At 43.2% G+C, this 20,734-nt stretch overlaps 1 protein-coding gene and 1 pseudogene across 1 annotated transcript; both read right to left on the bottom strand.

The window, feature by feature from the left end:
- LOC141285307 (heat shock cognate 71 kDa protein-like) lies at positions 1 to 2,226 on the bottom strand (annotated as a pseudogene).
- A 2,834-nt stretch (positions 2,227 to 5,060) lies between these two features.
- LOC141284678 (chymotrypsin B-like) lies at positions 5,061 to 19,665 on the bottom strand. The gene is made up of 7 exons (XM_073817676.1): positions 19,571 to 19,665; positions 7,239 to 7,453; positions 7,028 to 7,107; positions 6,857 to 6,935; positions 6,422 to 6,602; positions 6,211 to 6,341; positions 5,061 to 6,063 (listed from the first exon to the last, which is right to left on the bottom strand). The coding sequence occupies exons 1-7, from the start codon at positions 19,614 to 19,616 to the stop codon at positions 5,902 to 5,904; spliced, it is 894 nt and encodes a 297-aa protein (XP_073673777.1). The 5' UTR covers positions 19,617 to 19,665; the 3' UTR covers positions 5,061 to 5,901.
- Positions 19,666 to 20,734: the final 1,069 nt, after the last annotated feature.

Here is a 20,734-nt window from a genome sequence, read left to right as displayed (position 1 = left end):
TCAATGTGTGAACCTAGATGTTCTGGTGTCAAGTTTAGTCCACTTCCTCAATGGTAGGACAAGAGGAAGACGTACTTCTTGCCCAGCACCCTGATAGAGCTTGGTGATAATGGGGTTGCACCCTTTTTCCAGCTCCTTCTGTTGGTGCTTGTACTCATCCCTTTCTGTGATCTGTGGCAAAAGACATAAGAAGAAGTGATTCAGAAAATGCTCTTTGTTTTGTGACGTGGCTCATTGCTCAATACTGTGTCTTTCAAACCTTTTCCTGGAGGCACACTAACAGTACATATTTTCAAACTTTTCCTAATTAACCCTCTACCGCATGGTGTTGCCATATGGCAACATGCTCTTTATGTTCATTTCCCTGCCACTCTCTCTTTAAGACAAACGTTCAAATGTTTTTGTTGGAAAGAGAAGACCTTAGTTTAGCCAATGATGTGCTTTGGTTAAGTCACATGACATGCAGTGTTTTTCTGTAGCGCGATTTCTGACAGACTGACGTCTATTGTGAGTAGTTGCTGAATTCAAACGAAAACGTCAATAAAAACATAGGATCAACTCGTGTCACATTCACAAAAAAATCAATCAGAGACATCACCTCCAGGAAGTAATGATGACATATTCACCACTCAAAAAAGTTTTTATGAAATTAGTTTTTTGTAAATCGATCAAATGTATGTGTTGCCAAATGGCAACACTGCGCAATAGTGGAATGTACAATATTGCAATAGGTTAGCTATAGCTAGCAAGGTCAGCTGTGATCTTTTAAGTTGTAACAATAACAACATTAATGCTAGTAATATAATGTTGATTAGTCATATGTTAATGGTATTTGTATTATGGATAAAATCACATTTTAATGGCAATGCTACTTTTGATTAGATATGAATAGGGGAACAGTATCAGTGAGCACCACCATGTTCTATGGCAAGGGAAAGAAGAAAATGAATTTTCCTGAACTGCAATGCTTTTGGTATTTATACCAATGTTTATGATACATGATAATACAATATTATATTTGTTTTCAATAATATTCAGCAATAAATAAAAGCAGTTGGAATAAAAGTTGTTGGAAAGTATATATAAGGTGTCATTTTTAAGTTCTGTGTTAAAGCTTATAATACTGCGACACCAATTAAATCAACACAAACAACATTTCAAACAAGAAAATTATTAATTATAAGGAAACTTCTAAGTTAGAAATTTCTAAGTTAGATCCACTATTGGATGTTGTTGCCATATGGCAACATATCATAAAGTACCTTAAAAAAAATCCCCCAATTTTTTTTTTTACAGCACTTCAAGTTAAGCCATTCTAAGAAAAGAAAAACATTCAAATATATATTTTTTTATAGGTCTATCATAATGCGTGCAGTAGAGGGTTAAACATCTGATTCAACTCAGCTTATTAGTAGAGAAATAGATGTGTCAGATGAAAGAGATAGGCCAAATTTGTACTGTTGGTGTTCCCCCAGGAACAGTGTTGGAAAACACTGGCTTAATTATCTCTTTGTTATTGGGTAAAACAATCTGGGTGGCTACTTAAACAGGTTTGACTTCCTCAAGGTAAGAATATTGAATAAAGTTCCTTCAGTGACATAATCATAACTGAAAGGCAAAGCCTTAATTCCATAAACAAGTGTAGGCTAACCTGTAAATTAGCATGCAAGTTGTGCAGTTTTTCGGGTGTTACCTATCTGGTTCCTGTCCAACCAGGCTATGACCTCATTGCATTTGTCAATAATAGTTTGTCTACTGCACTGATCTTGTCCTTCAGCTTGCCGTCCTAAACAGTGCTTTTCATGTTAAAGGCCATGGATTCTGAAGTGTTCTTGGAAGTAAAATTCTCCTTCTGGGCTTTATTCTCTGCTCTGTATTGGTCGGCTTCTTGTACCATACGTTCAGTTTCTTCCTTGCTCAAACAACCCGAAATAAAAGATTAGTGAGAAACTCACTGTGAAAACCAGAGACCATTTTTTTAACTCGGTCAGTATAAAGTCAACTCAAGGTCAGGGCAAGATATTTTACCTTTGTCATTGGTGATAGTGATCTTGTTCTCCTTGCCAGTGCTTTTGTCCACTGCAGGCCTATTAAGAATGTGATTGTCGTCAATGTCAAAGCTAACTTCAATTTGTGGCACTCCACGAGGAGCAGGAGGGATGCCAGTCAACTCAAACTGCCTAGAAGGTTGTTGTCCTTTGTCATGGCTCTCTCCCCCTTGTATACCTAAAGATAAGAAAAACAGGATCATTAAAAGGATTAGTTCACTTTGAGAATAAAAATTTCCTGATAATGTACTTACCCCCATGTCATCCAAGATGTTCATGTCTTTCTTTCTTCAGTCGAAAAGAAATTAAGGTTTTTGAGGACAACATTGGCTAGATAAGACACTTATTCCTTGGCTGGGATTGTGTAAAGCCCTTTGTAAGGAGTGAAATTATCTCCTCATGGAATTAAAATACAGTACGAACAGATGGCATGCAACAAAACAATAAAACTAGCGGAAATTAGCAGAAAAACTTATTCAGTAGTACATTAAACATGCAATCCATGCTGTTGTTTACATTTGAGTACCGCTAGTATGGCCGCGCATCCAGGTAACTGACCAAATTGTGACATAAGTGCAAACCCTCTATTATATGCCAAGAAATACTATTCAATCTATGAGCAGAGTGTCATAATAAAAGTTTCTGTGCTACTTCCTGATTCCTTTACCTTTACAGTTGCCATGATAAATCCACATATCTATGTTTTTTCATCATGCACTTCGGCAAACCAAAATCCTACTAAGTGAATGCATTATTTATTTCTACCATTACTTTATTAAACAGTGGAAAACATAAGCCTATTTAGATTCAGTGGTTTCAAATCCTAGTAATACCTTATAATATATTATATGTGATTATATTATGTGTGTTTATATGAGATGTAGCCGTGCCCTATACATTGTTGTATGTGCAAAAGCATAAAAAACATTTTTCTTTATCATTTGGTGTGTTTTTGCCTCTTCAGTTTCTAGAGTCCAGTCCAGCATGGCTGTAAGGGCAGGAGTTCTTCTCCACTGGCTTCACAGTATAATTTTAATGCTTTCTATACACAATATGAATCAAGTATTTATATAATGATGGCTCATATTCACATTTTTATTTAATCTTAATTAACTGATTTCATCATTATTGTTTTGCAGTTATAACAAACTCAAAAAGAGGGCAAAGAGCAGAGACAAGTAACAGCTTCCAATGTGTTCTTCTGCAACAAACCAGGACAAAACAGATAGGGTGACCAGATGAGATTGGTTGAAATTCGGGAGGGGGGGGGGGGGGGGTGTAATGAATAATAAAGACCCACCCACTCCTCCCGGTACCTGCAGAGACGTTTTAGCTTTTTTGCAGCATGTTGGGGTTCCGGTACACCAGCCATGTCAATTTCATGAATGAAAATTTGCTTATCAGTGCATATCTTAATGCGCGCCTACGGTATATCTAAAAAAAAAAAAAAAAAAAAAAGATGCTGCAGCCAATGAGCAGCCGGCGGGGGCTGGTTGCCAGGCTGCAGGATGACTCAACCTCGCTCCACGGACAGTTTTTTATGTTTTATCAGACAATAACTATTTAAGATTTTGCTTCAGTATAATTTTCGGGACAATTAGAGCGGGATTCGGGATTCAGGACAGCAGCTTAGATTTCGGGACTGTCCCGAATTTTTCGGGACGTCTGGTCACCCTAGGTGGAAATATGCTGAATTTATGACATGTTTTGGATTATATTCTTGGTATAGATTTATTTTATGATTTAAGCAGGAATTGAAAGTGTATTGTCATTCCTCTATAGGTCATATATTGTCAAATATTCATTGTCAATATGGACAAATAAGATATTTTTGTATGGTAAACAGCAGCCATTTTGTTTTGTCATGTTCATACTGTTTTGACAAATATTATAGGAAACATAAAATTATGCATTTACAAAAAACTATTAAACTAAGTCTGTGACCTTACTGAATTTATAGCATATATATTATACGTACTGTATGTCATAATTTTCAAAAGTAATAGCCTAGCATATAATGTTTAATGTTGTGCATGCTTATAAAATCAATACTTTTTAAGATAAATTTCACTGTTTTATGAACACACTGTTTTACAACAATGTTTGTAATCATTTGTGTCTTGTTTGTACACAATGCTGCATATACAGCTGAAAATAATTTCATCATTACATTTGACAAATTCAAATAGTCAAAGGCTGTTTTGTTACTTATCCTTACTGGAAAACTTCACACAGTACTTCTATATATCTGTTTCATGTTAAATATCACACTCAAACAAGTATTTTATGAATACAGTATTATAAAACCAGAAATGTTCTCAGCTTGGCTAAAGTTCAGGCAATCGGGGAAAGCAAATAAGTTCGTTACAAGTGTGAAAAGTATGAAAGATGTTACTATTAATGCTTTTAAAAAATAATATTATCACAGGAGTTAAATGGGGATTGGTTAGGCTTTATGCAGTAGCATTCGGTTTTGATTTCCATAGAGACTGACTGAGTGCAGAGGACCCCTAAGGTATCGCGAGATCTCACCGCCACTCGGCCAGATGCCTTTCGGTCATATTTATTGACAGTTTGTTACTTCAGAGGAAGCTGTTAAGACATATTTGAAATAATCCATAAAATATATTTTCCAAATACTTGTAGCTATATTACGTCATTACCGTTCCTGGAAAATAAGGCGTTTGTTTTTTAGGACACGGATGTGCACAGCTGTAGGCCTACTCCTTGTTGTGCTTGTCACTTTGTGTTTTTTCCGCGTTCAACTAGACAAATATTCCCATTACATGTTTCCCGCTTAACAAGACATTCATTTAATGCACTATATAATTTTAATATCAAACCTAGCACAGGATTAGGGAACTGATGTTATAAATGTACTGAAATCATCCAAGTCATTCCAAATAGGTAAAGTTCTAGTAAATTTGTTTGCAGATGCCACTTCCAGTGAACCCAAATTAGTGTGCTTGTGCGTTGTAACAAAATAGTCAAGTGATACCAGGAAGACCCGAATGGCTTTATATAATATTTATTGAGACAAATGTGTGCATACATTAGTTCAGGATAACCAATAGTTAATTCAAATTAAAAGAGATACATTGCTAAATAAGTTAAAAAATCTACTGCCATTACAGTTTTTCTCAGTCACTTTGGTACATTTCTGAGATCAGAATTGAAATTCTTAAAACTACCTGTTCAATCTTCACATCATTGTGTCACTTGTGCACAACAAAAAAGCAGTTTCTCATTTCTTTGAACAAGTTGCAAATGCTTTGGTGCATCCATGCAAATGATTATGTACAATTCTCTGCTGTTTTCTACATTATCAATTGCTTATGTCATGTTGATCTAAATGCATTATATGGGTCTCTGTTCAATAGTCTCACCCCCCACAACATTTAGGCATTAGTTCATAGCATAAGTCTTTACATGCAAACTGGTTAAACAAGCTGTCATAATATGTCAGCATATTTCTATACATTTCTACAATTTACAATCATTGTCACAAGGACTTGTCATTCTGATGGCACTGACATGTTCATTGAAACAGATATTTATTTTTAAGAGATGAACTAAGGATTTTGAGCAAGAGACTGGCTTTTGCAGGTAATCCATGGTGTTTTGCTATTTGTACAAATTATTTTGAGAAACGCACTTACTCTTTTGCAAATGTCATGGATGATTCGAGAAATGTACCAAAGCGACTTAGAAAAATTGCATGTCATAAGGTATTTTCAGTATTCAAAGCAGTAGCATAACAATGATTATGAAGACACAGTTTGATCACTGGACTAATGACATCTGTTTGTGATTCAGATACAGAAGAACCAAAACTGAGGCTCAAGCTGGTGCTCTAGTTTAATCTAATGGTTTCAGTGATCCATTTTTGAAAGTAGGAGACACGGGTGTAGACGACTGGACGGTCAGTGAAGCATTCTTCGTGGCCCCAGGAAACGATGCCCACTTGGTACCAAAGACGTGAACTCTTACACATCAGAGGACCACCAGAATCACCCTGCAGTTGACACACAAAAATCAGTGATTAACAATGTGAGTTTTATTCTGTATGTGTGCTGCAATTTCACATATTTGAATTCATTTAGTTTGAAAATATTTTAATTAATAACTTGTGTAATATATGTTTATGCATCTCTTTTTATACATTGCAAGACGAGGCTCCAGAAGCTCCAGCACAGATTATGGCGTCTGTGATGCTGTTCCTACCCCAAACCCGCCTACACTGGGCCTGACTCACTATCGGCACAGTGGCCTCCTGCAGGAATCGAGGATTCGCTAAAAGCAAAAGAAAAATGTGAGACAGTAAGTGTCACATAAGTGTTGTTGTACACAGGTGATAAGAATTGCAGACTTACAGACAGATTCAGTTGCTCCCCAGCCAGTGGTGACACAACGAGTCCCAGGGCGGAAGGTGAAGGAGCTAGGCAGACATATAGGAGAGACTTGGGACGTCATCTGTACTGGACTGGACAGTTTCAGTAGTGCAATATCATTGTTGAGTTCGAGTTGTGTGTTGTACCTAGGATGGGTGATGACCTGTAAGTGTGGGAAGAAAAACATTTAGTTTTTTTTTTTTTTTATTGTTAATTAATATATTTATTCAGCAAAAATGTCAAAGTAAAGACAATTATACTGTTACAAAACATTATTATTTTGAATAAATGCTGTTATTTTGAACTTTATATTCATTAATGAATTCTAAAAAAAAAAAAAAAAAAAAACTATGCAATTATGCAATTTAAAAGTTTAAAACTATTGTTTTAATGCAATGTTATCATTAAAGATGATACCTTGGCAATTTCCATGACTTGAATATTTTTATCATTCAAACGGTCATACTGTCCAAGGACCACACTGTAATTTCCAGACCTGAGAAGACAGTTTAAAATAAAAAATAACTATGATTGAAAGACAGACAGACAGACAGACAGACAGACAGACAGACAGATAGATGTTCTTACTGATCCAAACAGTGGGCAGCAGTGAGGATCCAGTTTTTGCTGATCAGCGTACCACCACAGCCGTGTTCACCTGTTGATGTCTGGATCAAATACAAAAAAATTAAGGAGTTCATCATTATTTGCAGAGAATGAGGCCCACCACATTAGGATACTCTGAGAAACGGATCCACTATTATGAACAAAGATTGTGTACTTAAACTTATAACATTACCTGGATGGAGACCTGCCAGGGCCATACATTATCAATATTTACAGAAACTCCCCCATGAATTGGGGGTTGTTTTTGCAGATTTTCTGGCAGATATTGTTGCTGATGTTTTGACAGATATTTTTGCTGTTGGTTTGGCAGATCCTCAGCAACACTTATAGATCTTTTGACCGCGTCATGGGCTGGGTAACGCACCGTAAATGAACGTACCCCGCATCCTGTTACCATAGTTCATAAATAAACAAATGAGAAAAGTATCACAATAATATATCAAGTTTGTAGACCTAGAAAGACAGTGACTATACACAGATGAGGCATAACATTATGACCACTTTCCTAATATTGTGTTGGTCCCCGTTTTGCTGCTAAAACAGCCCTGACCTGTCGAGGCATGGACTCCACTAGAGCCCTGAATGTGTGCTGTGGTATCTGGCATCAAGATAGCAGCAGAGTCCTTTGACTCCTGTAAGTTGCAAGGTTGGATTAGACTTGTTTGTTCAGCAAATTCCATAAATGCTGGACTGAATTAAGATCTGGGGAATTTGAGTGTACTTCCGGTTATTGCATGCAGCTGTTAGGTCACCCTGATTTGAGGTGATGCTAACTTTGTTAAAATTAATCCTACAAAGTGACCAAAATGTACCCGTAAGCGGTAAAAACTAAAAGAAATAACCCTGCAATCGACTATTCCACTAAAAAACAAAGCTGGGGCAACAGCCTAGATTTCAGCCACAAACTGGCAAAGGGGAACAGAGTGACGCTAATGGGAGCGAATCCACAAACTCAATTCTCTCGGCTATCCAGTCATTAAGAGACGATATGGCTAGGCAATTGTCCGATATGCTTGAAGTCATTAATGGTTTTAACAGAGCTGATGTCATATTCCAAAAGAATCGGCAAGGCCAAAAACAGAATATCGTAAATGGAGGAGGATGTTACTACATTTCAGCAGAAGGCTAAGAAACTGGAGCAGACGGTCAAGACATTAACCAACAAGATTCAAGACCAAGAAAATCACTAGCGCTGTTCAAATTAAAGGATGGTCGGCCTACCAGAAAAAGCGGAGGGTTCGGACGCATGCGCTTTTGTGGAGGACTGGCTCCCCAAAGTTTCGAGAGATTGCTTTTCCACAACCCTTATAATCGAACGGGCACAACGGGTGGGCCAAATTAACGCATATCGTCACAGGCCAATAGTGAGGAAGTTTCTGAACTATAAAGATCGGTGCTAAGGCAGGTAATGTCACGGTGAGTAAGGGAGGTCTGGGTCCAAATGCAGGTGAGAACGAATTTTAATATAAATAAACAAATCAACAAACAAAAAGGCCAAAACGGCACAAACTAAGAACTAGAACACAAACTAAACCAAAGCCAGAACATAATCAAAGGTCAAGGAATCTCGGAACACAAAAACAACATGACACGAGACAATGCAGACATGAATACAGAGTGAGAAATGAGAGTTCTTATACAAAAGTCCAAATGGTGAACAGCTGTGAGTGAATCAGTGTTAACGACAAGGACAGGTGAATGCTATTAGAAGTGCAGTGTGAATAGCGACCTCAGGAGGCTGAGGGAAACCCCACAGCCCCGATCATGACAGGTAAAGGCCAACAGCGGCAAGTTGGAGAGTGATAGGGGCAAACGCAGCAAAATCAATAATTACTAAATATAGAAGTTGTTGTAAGGGAAATGGGCCAGAGACACTACGTGGATAGTATCGATGAAACAGATAAGGAGGATGATCAAATTGATGTAGGAAGATAGGTGGGAAGATGTGGGTACAAAGAAAAGAAAGAAAAACATCAGGAAAGAGAAGTAAGAAGTTCAGAAGAGAGTGGAAATAAACAGGAGATAAAAATTGTAAATCTGGATGAGTTAAAGATAATATTGAAATTTAAAAAAGAAGGTGGTATACAAAAGTTAAGTCTAATTGCGCTAACTAAAGAATTGAGAAAATTAGCTGGAGAGATTAAAAGTATGTTTAAAAAGTTTTAAAAACGGAGATTTGATGATAGTTTGTAACAATGAAGTGCAAAAAAGGAAAGTGATGGGAATCGAGGTAATGTGTAAGAAGTAAGTGGTGAGTAGCAAAGAGGTGGGATAGGTGGGACGATTTTAATTTTACAATGGAATGGGAGAAGTCTTGTGGCCAATGGATTGGAATTTAAAAATGTTATTAATGAGTTGGAAATTAAACCTGATTTGATATGTGTACAAGAGTTTGATTTTGTAATAAAAAGATATGTTGGTGAGAGATGAGATCATGGGGAGGGTAATAGGGTTTGATTTAGTGTGGGGATTTTAATGCACAGAGTACGTTATAGGGAGGTTTAGTAACAGATGGTAATACATTGGTGGTGAAAGATTTGATAGACAGGAGAAATTTGGTGTGTTTAAATGATGGGAGTAATACAAGGGTAAATGTGGCAAGAGGTAAAGAGTCTATGCTTGATCCAACAATGGTGTCTGACTCAATTGCAGGGAGTACTGAATGGGAAATAATGAGACAAGATGCTTTTGGGAGTGATCATTATCGTATAATGATAACAGTAAGAGTAAATGCAAGAAGAAATGGTATAAGTAAAGGAGGTACTGGTAATTGGAAGTATGACAAAGCGAGTTGGGAAGAATTTATGAGTTTTGAGTGAAGAAGAGAGGTTAAAGAATATTATAATAGAATCAGATAGGTCAGTAGAGATTATTAGTGTAGGAATAGTACAAGCAATACAAACTGCAGCAAATAAACATATACCGAAGGTGTAGGAGGAAGAAAGAGCAAAATAGTTCCATGGTGGAATGAAGAATGTACAAGTGCTATAAGAAAGAAAAGGAAAGCATTTAGGAGAGTCAGGAAAACCCATAATTTTCAAAATGTAATATGACTATAAACAAGCAAAAGCCGATGTAAGGAAGACAGTAAGGAAAGCTAAGGTAATATATTGGAAGTCATACTGTAATAGAATAGGTAAGAATACACCAATAGAGGACGTGTGGGGGATGATTAAGAAAATAAGAGAAATTTAAAAAAAAAAAGAAGGAATATCCGGTTTTAAGTATGGAAGGAGAAATAGCTGTGGAAGATGAAGAGAAGGTGGAAATGTTTTAAAGATGTTTATTAAAGTAAATAGCTCAGAAAATTTGACTGAGCAGAGTAAGGGAATAAGAAAATGTGTTAAAGGAGTATCGTCTCGGTTACGTATTGTAACCCTCGTTCCCTGAAGGAGGGAACGGAGACGTCTCGTCGGGACCGACGAATTGGGATATCGCCTGGATAGACCAATCTACTTCGTGTGTATACAAACGAGCCAATGAATATTGGCATGCATGATTGCAGCCAGCTGCGGCTGATCACAGCGTGAGCATATAACACGCAGCAGGTGCATGCATCATCAAGGTTTCGCTGAGGAGCTGGGACAGGCCCGGCCGTACAGCGGTGGTACAGGAGCCGCGGCGACGGGACGAGACGTCTCCGTTCCCTCCTTCAGGGAACGAGGGTTACAATACGTAACCGAGACGTTCCCTATCAGTCGGTCCGTTCGACGTCTCGTCGGGACCGACGAATTGGGATCCCTAACAAAGCGCCGTGGCTGCTGTCCCTTCCAGTGTCCTGAGCGGGCCCCCCGGGACCCGTTACTGGCTTTGGCCAGGGGCTCGCATCAAGGAGAGTCAGTCACTGTATAACTCAGCACCATCTATTTCAGTGAAACTGAAGCACTGGGAATATGCGGAGCTCATGTCCTTCCGATAGGAGGTTCGGAGCAATACACATATAACTCAATTCCGGTTTATATGGAAGATTGGAGGTGATTGAACCCTCGTATACTGGTAGAAGTACTACCGGGGAAACACACAGCCTCTAGGGCGCAATGTGGAATTGTAAGAGATGCAACTGAGTCTCTACGTAGAGCCTAGCCCTCTATCGGTTCTGAAGGATTCATCGAGTGAGGGCCTGACGCCTGACGTTCCGCTACGTCGGCTGTCAAGCTCAGCGGAGGAGCTCGACAGAGCTACTTTTAGGTTACTCTGGAGCAGTATAGCAAGCCGACCCGAGGCCTCTCTGTGCCTACCCGTTTGAGGTGAGAACACAGGAGGAAACTGTGTCTACACGAAGGCTATAGAACCTTGTGAACGTGTTAGGGGTCGCCCAGCCCGCCGCTCTACAAATGTCATTTAGCGAGGCGCCACGAGCCAATGCCCAGGAGGATGCGACACTCCTAGTCGAGTGCGCTCTCAGCCTGAGGGGGCAGGGCACACCCTGAACCTGATAGGCCAGGGTAATGGCATCCACTATCCAGTGGGCCATCCTCTGCTTGGAGACGGCATTCCCCTTCTGCCTGCCTCCATGACACACAAAGAGCTGGTCTGAGGTCCTGAAGCTTTGTGTCCGGTCAACGTAGCATCTAAGTGCTCGGACGGGGCAAAGCAAAGCTAGGGCTGGGTCTGCCTCCTCCGAGGGCAGCGCTTGCAGGCTCACCACTTGGTCCCTGAAGGGAGTCGTGGGAACCTTGGGCACATAACCTGGCCGGGGCCTCAGTGTTACCTGGGAATCCGCCGGGCCAAACTCTAGGCACGAATCGTTGACCGAAAATGCATGCAGGTCTCCTACCCTCTTGATGGAAGCCAATGCAAGCAGGAGCAGAGTTTTCATTGAGAGAAACTTCAGCTCAACTGACTGCAAAGGCTCAAAGGGAGCCTGCTGCAGTGCTGAGAGCACTAGCGACAGGTCCCAAGAGGGCACGGAAGGGGGCCTAGTGGGATTCAATCTCCTGGCTCCCCTAAGAAACCTGGTGACCAGGTCGTGCTTCCCTACCGACCTTCCTTCTATGAGGTCGTGGTTGGCAGCTATAGCAGCCACATAGACTTTAAGGGTTGAGGGGGACAGCCTACGCTCCAACCCTTGCTGCAAAAAGGAGAGCACGGTTCTGATCGGGCATCTTCGGGGGTCCTCTCCCCGGGAGGAACACCAATCAACGAACAGGTTCCATTTAAGGGCGTAGGCATGTCTAGTAGACTGCGCTCGCGCCGAAGTAATAGTGTCAACTACCCCTTGGGGTAGGTCACTTAGAACCTCCGCGTCCCGTCCAGGGACCAGACATGTAATTTCCAGAGGTCTGGACGCGGGTGCCATAAGGTGCCCCGTCTCTGAGTCAGAAGATCCTTCCTCAGAGGAATTTGCCAGGGAGGGGCTGTCGCGAGGAGCATGAGTTCGGGGAACCAGGTCCGAGTGGGCCAATAAGGGGCTACCAGAAGGACCTGCTCCTCGTCCTCCCTGATCTTGCACAATGTCTGTGCGAGAAGGCTCACTGGGGGAAACGCATATTTGCGGAGGCCCCGCGGCCAGCTGCATGCCAGTGCATCCGTGCCGAGTGTGCCCTCGGTCAGGGAGAAAAAGAGCTGGCAGTGGGCTGTCTCCGGGGAGGCGAACAGATCTACTTGAGCCTCGCCGAAGCGTCTCCAAATCAGCTGAACCGACTGGGGGTGGAGTCTCCACTCTCCGGGAAGCGCAGCTCGTGAGAGCTCGTCGGCCGCACGGTTGAGCAACCCGGGAATGTGAATGGCACGAAGCGACCTCAGATGCTTCTGACTCCACAAGAGGAGATGACGGGCGAGTTGCGACATGCGACGGGAGCGTAGACCGCCTTGCCGGTTGATGTACGCAACGGTCGCAATATTGTCTGTACGGACCAGCACGTGTTTGCCACGTAGGTGCCCCTTGAGGCGGAGCAGGGCGAGACGTACTGCAAGCAACTCGAGGCAGTTGATGTGCCAAGTCAGCTGGGGGCCCGTCCAAACCCCTGAAACTGCCTGTCCGTCGTACGTGGCTCCCCACCCGGTGGCGGAGGCATCCGTGTGAACCACAGCATGCCTGGAGACCTGTTCCATGGGTACTCCAGCCCGTAGGAATGAGAGGTCTGACCACGGGGTGAAAGTCTGGCGGCAAGCCGGAGTTATCTGAACCCGGTGAGAGCCGCGAAGCCACGCTCTCCTCGGGACTCGGCCATGGAGCCAGTGTTGAAGCGGTCTCATATGGAGCAGCCCGAGCGGTGTCACCGCCGAAGCTGCTGCCATATGCCCCAGGAGCCTCTGAAATTGTTTCAGTGGGACCGCTGTCCTGCTCTTGAACGTGTCTAGGCAGTTCAACACCGACTGAGCACGTTCCTGCGTGAGGCGTGCTGTCTGGCTGACCGAGTCCAGTTCCATACCGAGAAAAGAGATTCTCTGTGTTGGAGAGAGTTTGCTCTTTTCCCAGTTGACCCGAAGACCCAACTGGCTGAGGTGTGCGAGCACCAGGTCCCTGTGTTCGCATAACTGAGCCCGAGACTGTGCTAGGATGAGCCAGTCGTCGAGGTAGTTGAGAATGCGAATGCCCTGTTCTCTGAGGGGTACAAGGGCCGCCTCCGCGACCTTCGTGAAGACACGGGGGGAGAGGGACAGCCCGAAGGGCAGGACCTTGTACTGATATGCCCTGCCTTCGAACGCGAACCGCAGAAAGGGTCTGTGGCGCGGAAGGATTGAGACATGAAAGTACGCGTCCTTCAGGTCGATCGCTGCAAACCAATCTTGGGGACGGACACATTTGAAAATGTGTTTCTGAGTGAGCATTTTGAACGGTAGCCTGTGAAGGGCCCTGTTCAAGACGCGCAGATCCAAGATCGGTCGAAGCCCGCCGCTTTTCTTGGGTACTATGAAGTACGGGCTGTAAAAGCCTGTCCTCATATCGGCTGGAGGGACCGGCTGTATCGCTTCCTTCGCCAGCAAGGAAGCGATCTCTGCACGCAAGATGGGAGCATCTGCGGCCCTGACAGAGGTGAAGTGAATCCCTCTGAACTTGGGAGGGCGCCGGGCGAACTGAATCGCATAGCCGGAAGTGATGGTCCGAAGGAGCCAGCAAGATGGGCTGGGAAGCTCTTTCCAGGCCCCCAGAAAATGAACAAGCGGCACAAGGGGGACCATCGGCGTACCCGCGGGGGAGCAGCGATGAGGGGGGCAGGGCCCCTGCCTCACAGTCTCGTTGCCGGACCGGGGCGGGGTCAGAGCGTCTGTATGTTGAGTGTGTGAGACGCTTACCTGCGTATGAGCCGATGGTGCGTGAGTAGTCCGTCTCGCCGTACTCTCGAACCGCCCATCGTCGCTCGCTGGCGAGGGGGGAGGACGGGTGAGGCGCAGGGATGACCTGCGCACTCCCCGTAGTCCCACATGGGGACCCAGAGATAGAGAAATTTGCTCTTTTGTCGAGTATTTGGGGAAAAAACAAACAAAAGATTCTCCGCCCGGCCCTCCTCCGGGGGAGGGAGTGGTGCGGTCACCATCTCCCGAAGAGCAGCATCCTCCATCTCTGGGTCGCCCGTCTCAGGGTCTCTTGCTCTTACGCTTCCCACTGGTCTTTGTGGGGGCCTGGACGGGCTGGGCGGCTGCCCGGCGACCGGCTCCACGGCGCCGTTGTGAAGGCTGCTGCGGTGGCTGCTGTGGAGCGGAGGCGGAAGCCGGGGGCCGCCCTCGGCGACGAGCAGACTGGGGTGCCGCCGGCGGACGGGTGGAGGCAGCAGCTGTACGCCGGGGCAGGATGTGACTGATGGCCTCAGTCTGCTTCTTGGCCGCGGAAAACTGCTGGGCAAAGTTCTCCACAGCGTCGCCGAAGAGGCCGGTCTGGGACACCGGAGCGTCGAGGAACCTGGTCTTATCGCAGTCCCTCATATCAGCCAGACACAGCCAGAGATGGCGTTCCTGGACCACCATGGTGGACATGGCACGACCCAGAGACCGCGCGGTCACCTTCGTCGCACGTAGCGCGAGGTCCGTGGCGATACGAAGTTCACGGAGAACTTCTGGGTCGTGACCACCCTCGTACAGGTCTTTCAGTGCCTGGGCCTGATGCACCTGTAGCAACGCCATAGCGTGAAGGGCGGAACCAGCGGAGCCGCAGGCCGCATAGGCACTGCCGATCAGAGCCGACGAGTGCCTACAGGCCCGGGACGGGAGCGACGGATTGTTGCCCCGCCAGGTGGAAGCGGCGCCCGGACACAGTTGCATCGCAACCGCACGCTCCACCGGCGGGACGGCCGTGTATCCCCGCGCTGGTCCGCCATCAAGGGTGGTTAGGGAGGAAGTCCCACTCGAGCGGTTTCGGGCAGTGAAAGGTGCCGTCCACGTTCGGGTGAGTTCTTCATGCACCTCCGGGAAGAATGGCACCGGGGTGGGGCGCTGAGAACCAGCGCGGGCCACCCCGAGATACCAGTCATCCAGCCGGGAGGGGTCGGGACGTGATGGAGGGTTCCATTCAAGCCCTACCCTCTCGGCGGCCCGGGCAAGCATAGCCATCATCTCCGGGTCAGTATCGGGCACCGCTGACCGCCCAGTGGACGACAGTGTGCCCTCCTCCTCCTCAGAGAGGTCTGGCTCTCCCCCCGATGCTGCAACCGACATCTGTTCGTCGGGGGGGGCCCCAAAAGTAACGGGCGGTACCCCTAAGGGAGGTCCAACCCGCTCCCCTGAGAGCCCCGGTGGCGACGGAGTGTCGGTGGAAGGAGGAGCCCCCGCCGATGGAATGGGCGGGGAGCTCCTCACCGTCACCGTCAGACCGGGCAGCCCTCTGCTTCCAGCGACAACGCCCCCCCGGCGTTTGCCTGGAGGAACGTTCGTTCTGGGCAGAGGGACTGGAACCCCGCCCCTTTGCAGGAAACGGAGTCTGGTCCGCAGCTCCGTGATGGTCATCCCCCCACAATGAGGACATGACTCATCCACGAACGCTGCCTCAGCGTGTTGTAAGCCCAGACACGTGAGGCAGTGTGCGTGGCCATCACCCGGCGCCAGGAAACGGCCGCACCCAGAAACGCACGGGGAGAAAGGCATGTTGCCTCGTCTTTAAAAAGACGCTCAACCCGTGGAGCTCCTTTAGAAATTCACTCTTTTCAGAAATTGCTCTTTTAGGAATTTGCTCTCTTAGTGCTGAGGCGCACAGGGGAGATGGCCGCAGCAACACAGAAGGTGGATGGTGAAGACCAGCTGTGTGCTTCCACTCGACACGGAAGACCACGCCGCTGAAGCGCCGTGCCGCCAACACAAAAGAGAAAGGAGGTAAGTGTTGCTTCTCGATTTGTTCCACAACAATGGTCCAGCTCCGAGGCGAAAGCTTGATGATGCATGCACCTGCTGCGTGTTATATGCTCACGCTGTGATCAGCCGCAGCTGGCTGCAATCATGCATGCCAATATTCATTGGCTCGTTTGTATACACACGAAGTAGATTGGTCTATCCAGGCGATATCCCAATTCGTCGGTCCCGACGAGACGTCGAACGGACCGACTGATAGGGAACCAGATTTAATGGGGGGAAAAGTGACTGAAAATAATTTGCTAGATGTTCTGTTTTCTATGAGTGAAGAGAGAGAGACAATCTGCTCTGGGAATCATTATTGTACGATGAAGCATTTTAGTGAAAGTTCTATGAAGGTGATTTTTTCATTTTACAATAGAATATGGATGGAAGGTATACTTTCTCAAAGTTGGAAGGAAGCATTTATTATACCTATTAAAAAGCCTGGAAAGATCCAAGTAATCTTAAGAATTATCATCCAATAGCTTTAACTTCTAATTTATGTAAGGTAATGGAGAGAATTATAACTGATAGATTGACATATCATTTGGAAAAAAAGGAACTAGTTTTCTCCTTATCAAAGTGGGTTTAGGTGTGGAAGAGGGACTTTTGATGCAATAGTATCTTTAGAAGATGAGATTCATAAACAAGGAGAAAGGCATTCATAAACAAGGTAAGTGTTATCGCTGTTTTCTTCTATATAGAAAAGGCGTATGATATGTTGTGGAAAGAGGGATTATTAATTAAATTAGGAAAGCTGAGTATAAAAAGAAGAGTGTACAATTGGATTAAAGAGTTTTTAACTGGAAGAAGTATTAGGGTGGAAGTTGGTGGAGATACATGGGGCAAATAAGCATTTGATACACTCCCGATTTTTCAAGAAAATCTCATTGTATGATTTTTAAATAATTAATTTCCATTTTATTGCATGAAAAAAGTATTTGATACAATAGAAAAGTGGAGTTTATACCAAAAAGTTATATTTTGGTCTCATCTGACCACATGACCTTCTCCCATGCCTCTTCTGGATCGTCCAGATGGTCTTTGGCAAACTTCAAATGGGCCTGGACATGTGTTGGCTTGAGCAGGAGGACCTTGTGCATGCTGCAGGATTTTAATCCATGACAGTGTAATGTGTTACTAATGGGTGGTCCCAGCTCTCTTCAGATCATTGACTAGGTCCTCTAGGACGCTTTTATCCAAAGCGACTTAAAATTGGGAATACAAGAAGTGATTCATCCTAAGGAGGCAGATCAACATAGGAAGTGCTCAAAAATACCATATATCAGGCGTTGTTAGAAGAGTGCAGGCTAGAAGGAGAAGATCAAGAAAGAGGGGGAAAACAGGCTAGAAAGGGAGGATCAAGAAGAGAGGAGAATTTTTTTTTTTTTTTTTTTTTTTTTATTGAGTCACATAGTGTCGAAAAAGATGGGTTTTCAGCAGTCTCTTGAAAGCTGTTAAGGAGTCTGCATTCCGGATAGGGGTGGGAAGATCATTCCACCAGGCAGGGACATTGAACGAGAATGTTCTGAGAATGTTCTGTTCCCATTTCCCATTGATACTCCATGTAGGATTTCGGTTACGCAAAGCGCAAATAACGATCATCACACTCCAAGGATGATCAAAGATTCTTTTATCCTAACCATTTGCCAACAGAAGACTGTGAGAAGCCGACATGGGTGCCGCTCTGTTTGCGCCAAATTTCATCTGCTGATCACTGATCACCCCAGGAAACAAAGCAGCAATAAAGATAATCCTATCAGGGGAACAACGTGTGATTTGTGCTGAGAGACTCATAAAAACAAAGGGTCTTGTCACCTCTGGCCGAACCCCTGGCCAGAATTCGCTGATACCGGAATTCGGCACGAGCGCAAGTAAACATAGTCTCCCATTCTTGTTGAATCTGGTGCGATATCATTTAAGTTAGATCTCTGCTTTTGTGGTTTTCTAAGGTTGCGATTTGAGAGCTAGTAGCAGTACTAGAACAATCTTGGGGTTCTTAAAATCCATAACTTACTATTTCTGAAACTGTATGAGTGCGCGTGTGAATGTGTGTGTATGTGCGTTTATGTGTTAGTAGCTTAGATTTTGTATCCTAGAGTAGTTCAATAAATCATTGTTTCATTGTAAGAAGTTGTCTTGACTTTTATGTTCACAAAGTTTTATCTTTGCCCAGATCAAGCTACCTAGCTTTAATTTCCTAAAGCAATAATTCTGTTCATTTATGCTCCTGACCATGAGCGTAATATAAACTTCGGAATTGATAAGGTATATTGATTTGACCGATTCGGTGGACGAATAGTCAAGAAACATAAACTATTAATTCTAAATCGATTTTCATGAATCTTTCGATACGATTTATTATTTGAATCATTATAAACTTGAGCATAATTCTTACATCCACGAGGCGAGATCTTGAAGTCCACCTTTAATCTATTTCTTAGAAACACCTTATCAGTTTGGCATGAGATCCATTTCTTTTTGGAGGAGACAATATCCATCTCTCCCTTCTCACCAATATGGGCCAATAATTATTTTATACTTGGAAGAAATTACATGGGGTTTAAAAACTGGCAGATAAAAGAATTATGTATGTTAAAAAAAAAAACTTACATAAAATTTTAAATAAAATATAATCTTCCACAAAAACATTTTTTTTAAATATGTTCAAATTAGAAATTAGTTATACAAGTTTTATTGTATTTAATTATAAAACAAGAATACCATTCCTCTATCGTTCATGTGATTTTAAGCAATTTGTTCTAATATAGAGAGCTGAGGTTCCGAATTTAATTCTTGAATATACAAAACTTGTATATTCAAGAATTAAATTCGGAACCTCAGCTCTCTATATTAGAACAAATTGCTTAAAATCACATGAACGATAGAGGAATGGTATTCTTGTTTTATAAGACATTACTGGCTGGACTTGCTAAAACTTGCTCAAATCTTTATGCTTTCCCGTTTTTCCTGCTCCTAACTGTTCACTTGCTGCCTAATATATCCCACTCACAAACAGGTGCCATGATGAAGAGATAATCAGTGTTATTCACTTTACCTGTCAGTGGTCATAATATAATGCCTGATCGGTGTATACTGTCTGTCTGTGTGTGTGTGTGTGTGTGTGTGTGTGTGTGTGTGTGTGTGTGTGTGTGTGTGTGTGTGTGTGTGTGTGTGTGTGTGTGTGTGTATGTATGTATATGTGTGTGTATAATTATGTATGTATATGCAAAAACTCACCCAGAGTGGAAGCCACCAAAGCCAAGAAACTAATGATCCAGATCATGTTGTACACAAGCACTTAATGTGTTGCTGTCGTTCCCATTAGGTCTTTCTCCTGCTTTATATTCACTTGAGTATCTGTTAAATTTCGCAATCCATACAGGTGTTCCATGCAGTTAGGAGGAGCTCAGGAATGTTTTTATTCTTATTATTCTTTTCCTCAAGCCACTAACTGTAATAGGTGGGTCAGCCAAACAAAAACAAAGGGATATCACCTGCCTTTCTGAAAACAAACTGATTTTCTAATTATATTTCTTTTTCCATAAATGCATTCAATTGCAGAGATAAGAGCATTGCATATAAAGTAGGCCTTTCTTAAATGTTCTGAAAACTTCCAACAGACCTTTACATTCCTTCTAGTTATGAGACATCATGAGATGAAACATGAGAAAACATGAGACAAGATATTAAGGAAATAATATGCTTTATAAACTCTGAATGAATTAACTGTAAAGCAGAGGTGTAAAAAAACCCTGTGGAAAAAAAAAAATTCCCTGTGGAATAATTGTGAATAACGAGTATAACGGCTAACTGACAGTTACAAGGCCTCACCTCTGCTTGCAACACCTGTTTCTCACAACAGATAATTACAACACTTTCTGTTTTTAATTATAGCATGACTAACCTTGTAACTATTAAATAATAGCTTACCGACAGAATTACAGATTTGGAAACATGATGCTAAGATAAGTTAATATGCTAATGTTGCTTCATGTGCCATATTGCTTTGGTCACAAGCTATAAGTTGGTCTCATCTGGCACACCTAATCGATGTGAGTTGATAAGAAGCCATAAATTAAATTTTGCGTTGATTTTTTTCTTTAACGTTATTGCATTTGTCAATAGTTTTTTTTGTCCTCTGCACTGATCTTGTCCTTCAGCTTGTCATACTCCACAGTGCTTTTCATGTTAAAGGCCAGGGACTCTGAAGTGTTCTTGGTTGGCTTCTTGTACCTTACATTCAGTTTCTTCCTTGCTCAAACGACCTGAAAGAAAAGATTAGTGAGAAACTCACTGTGAAAACCAGAGACCATTTTTTTGAACTCCAGAATCAAAACATCAATAAGTATAAAGTCAACTCAAGACTTTATACTTTTTACCTTTGAGAATAAAAATTTCCTA

The sequence above is a fragment of the Garra rufa genome, chromosome 14 (genome assembly GCF_049309525.1).
Source record: "Garra rufa chromosome 14, GarRuf1.0, whole genome shotgun sequence".
Classification (NCBI taxonomy): Eukaryota; Metazoa; Chordata; class Actinopteri; order Cypriniformes; family Cyprinidae; genus Garra; species Garra rufa.
Note: the sequence above shows the minus strand (reverse complement) of the source record. Positions and strands in the feature narration are given on the sequence as shown.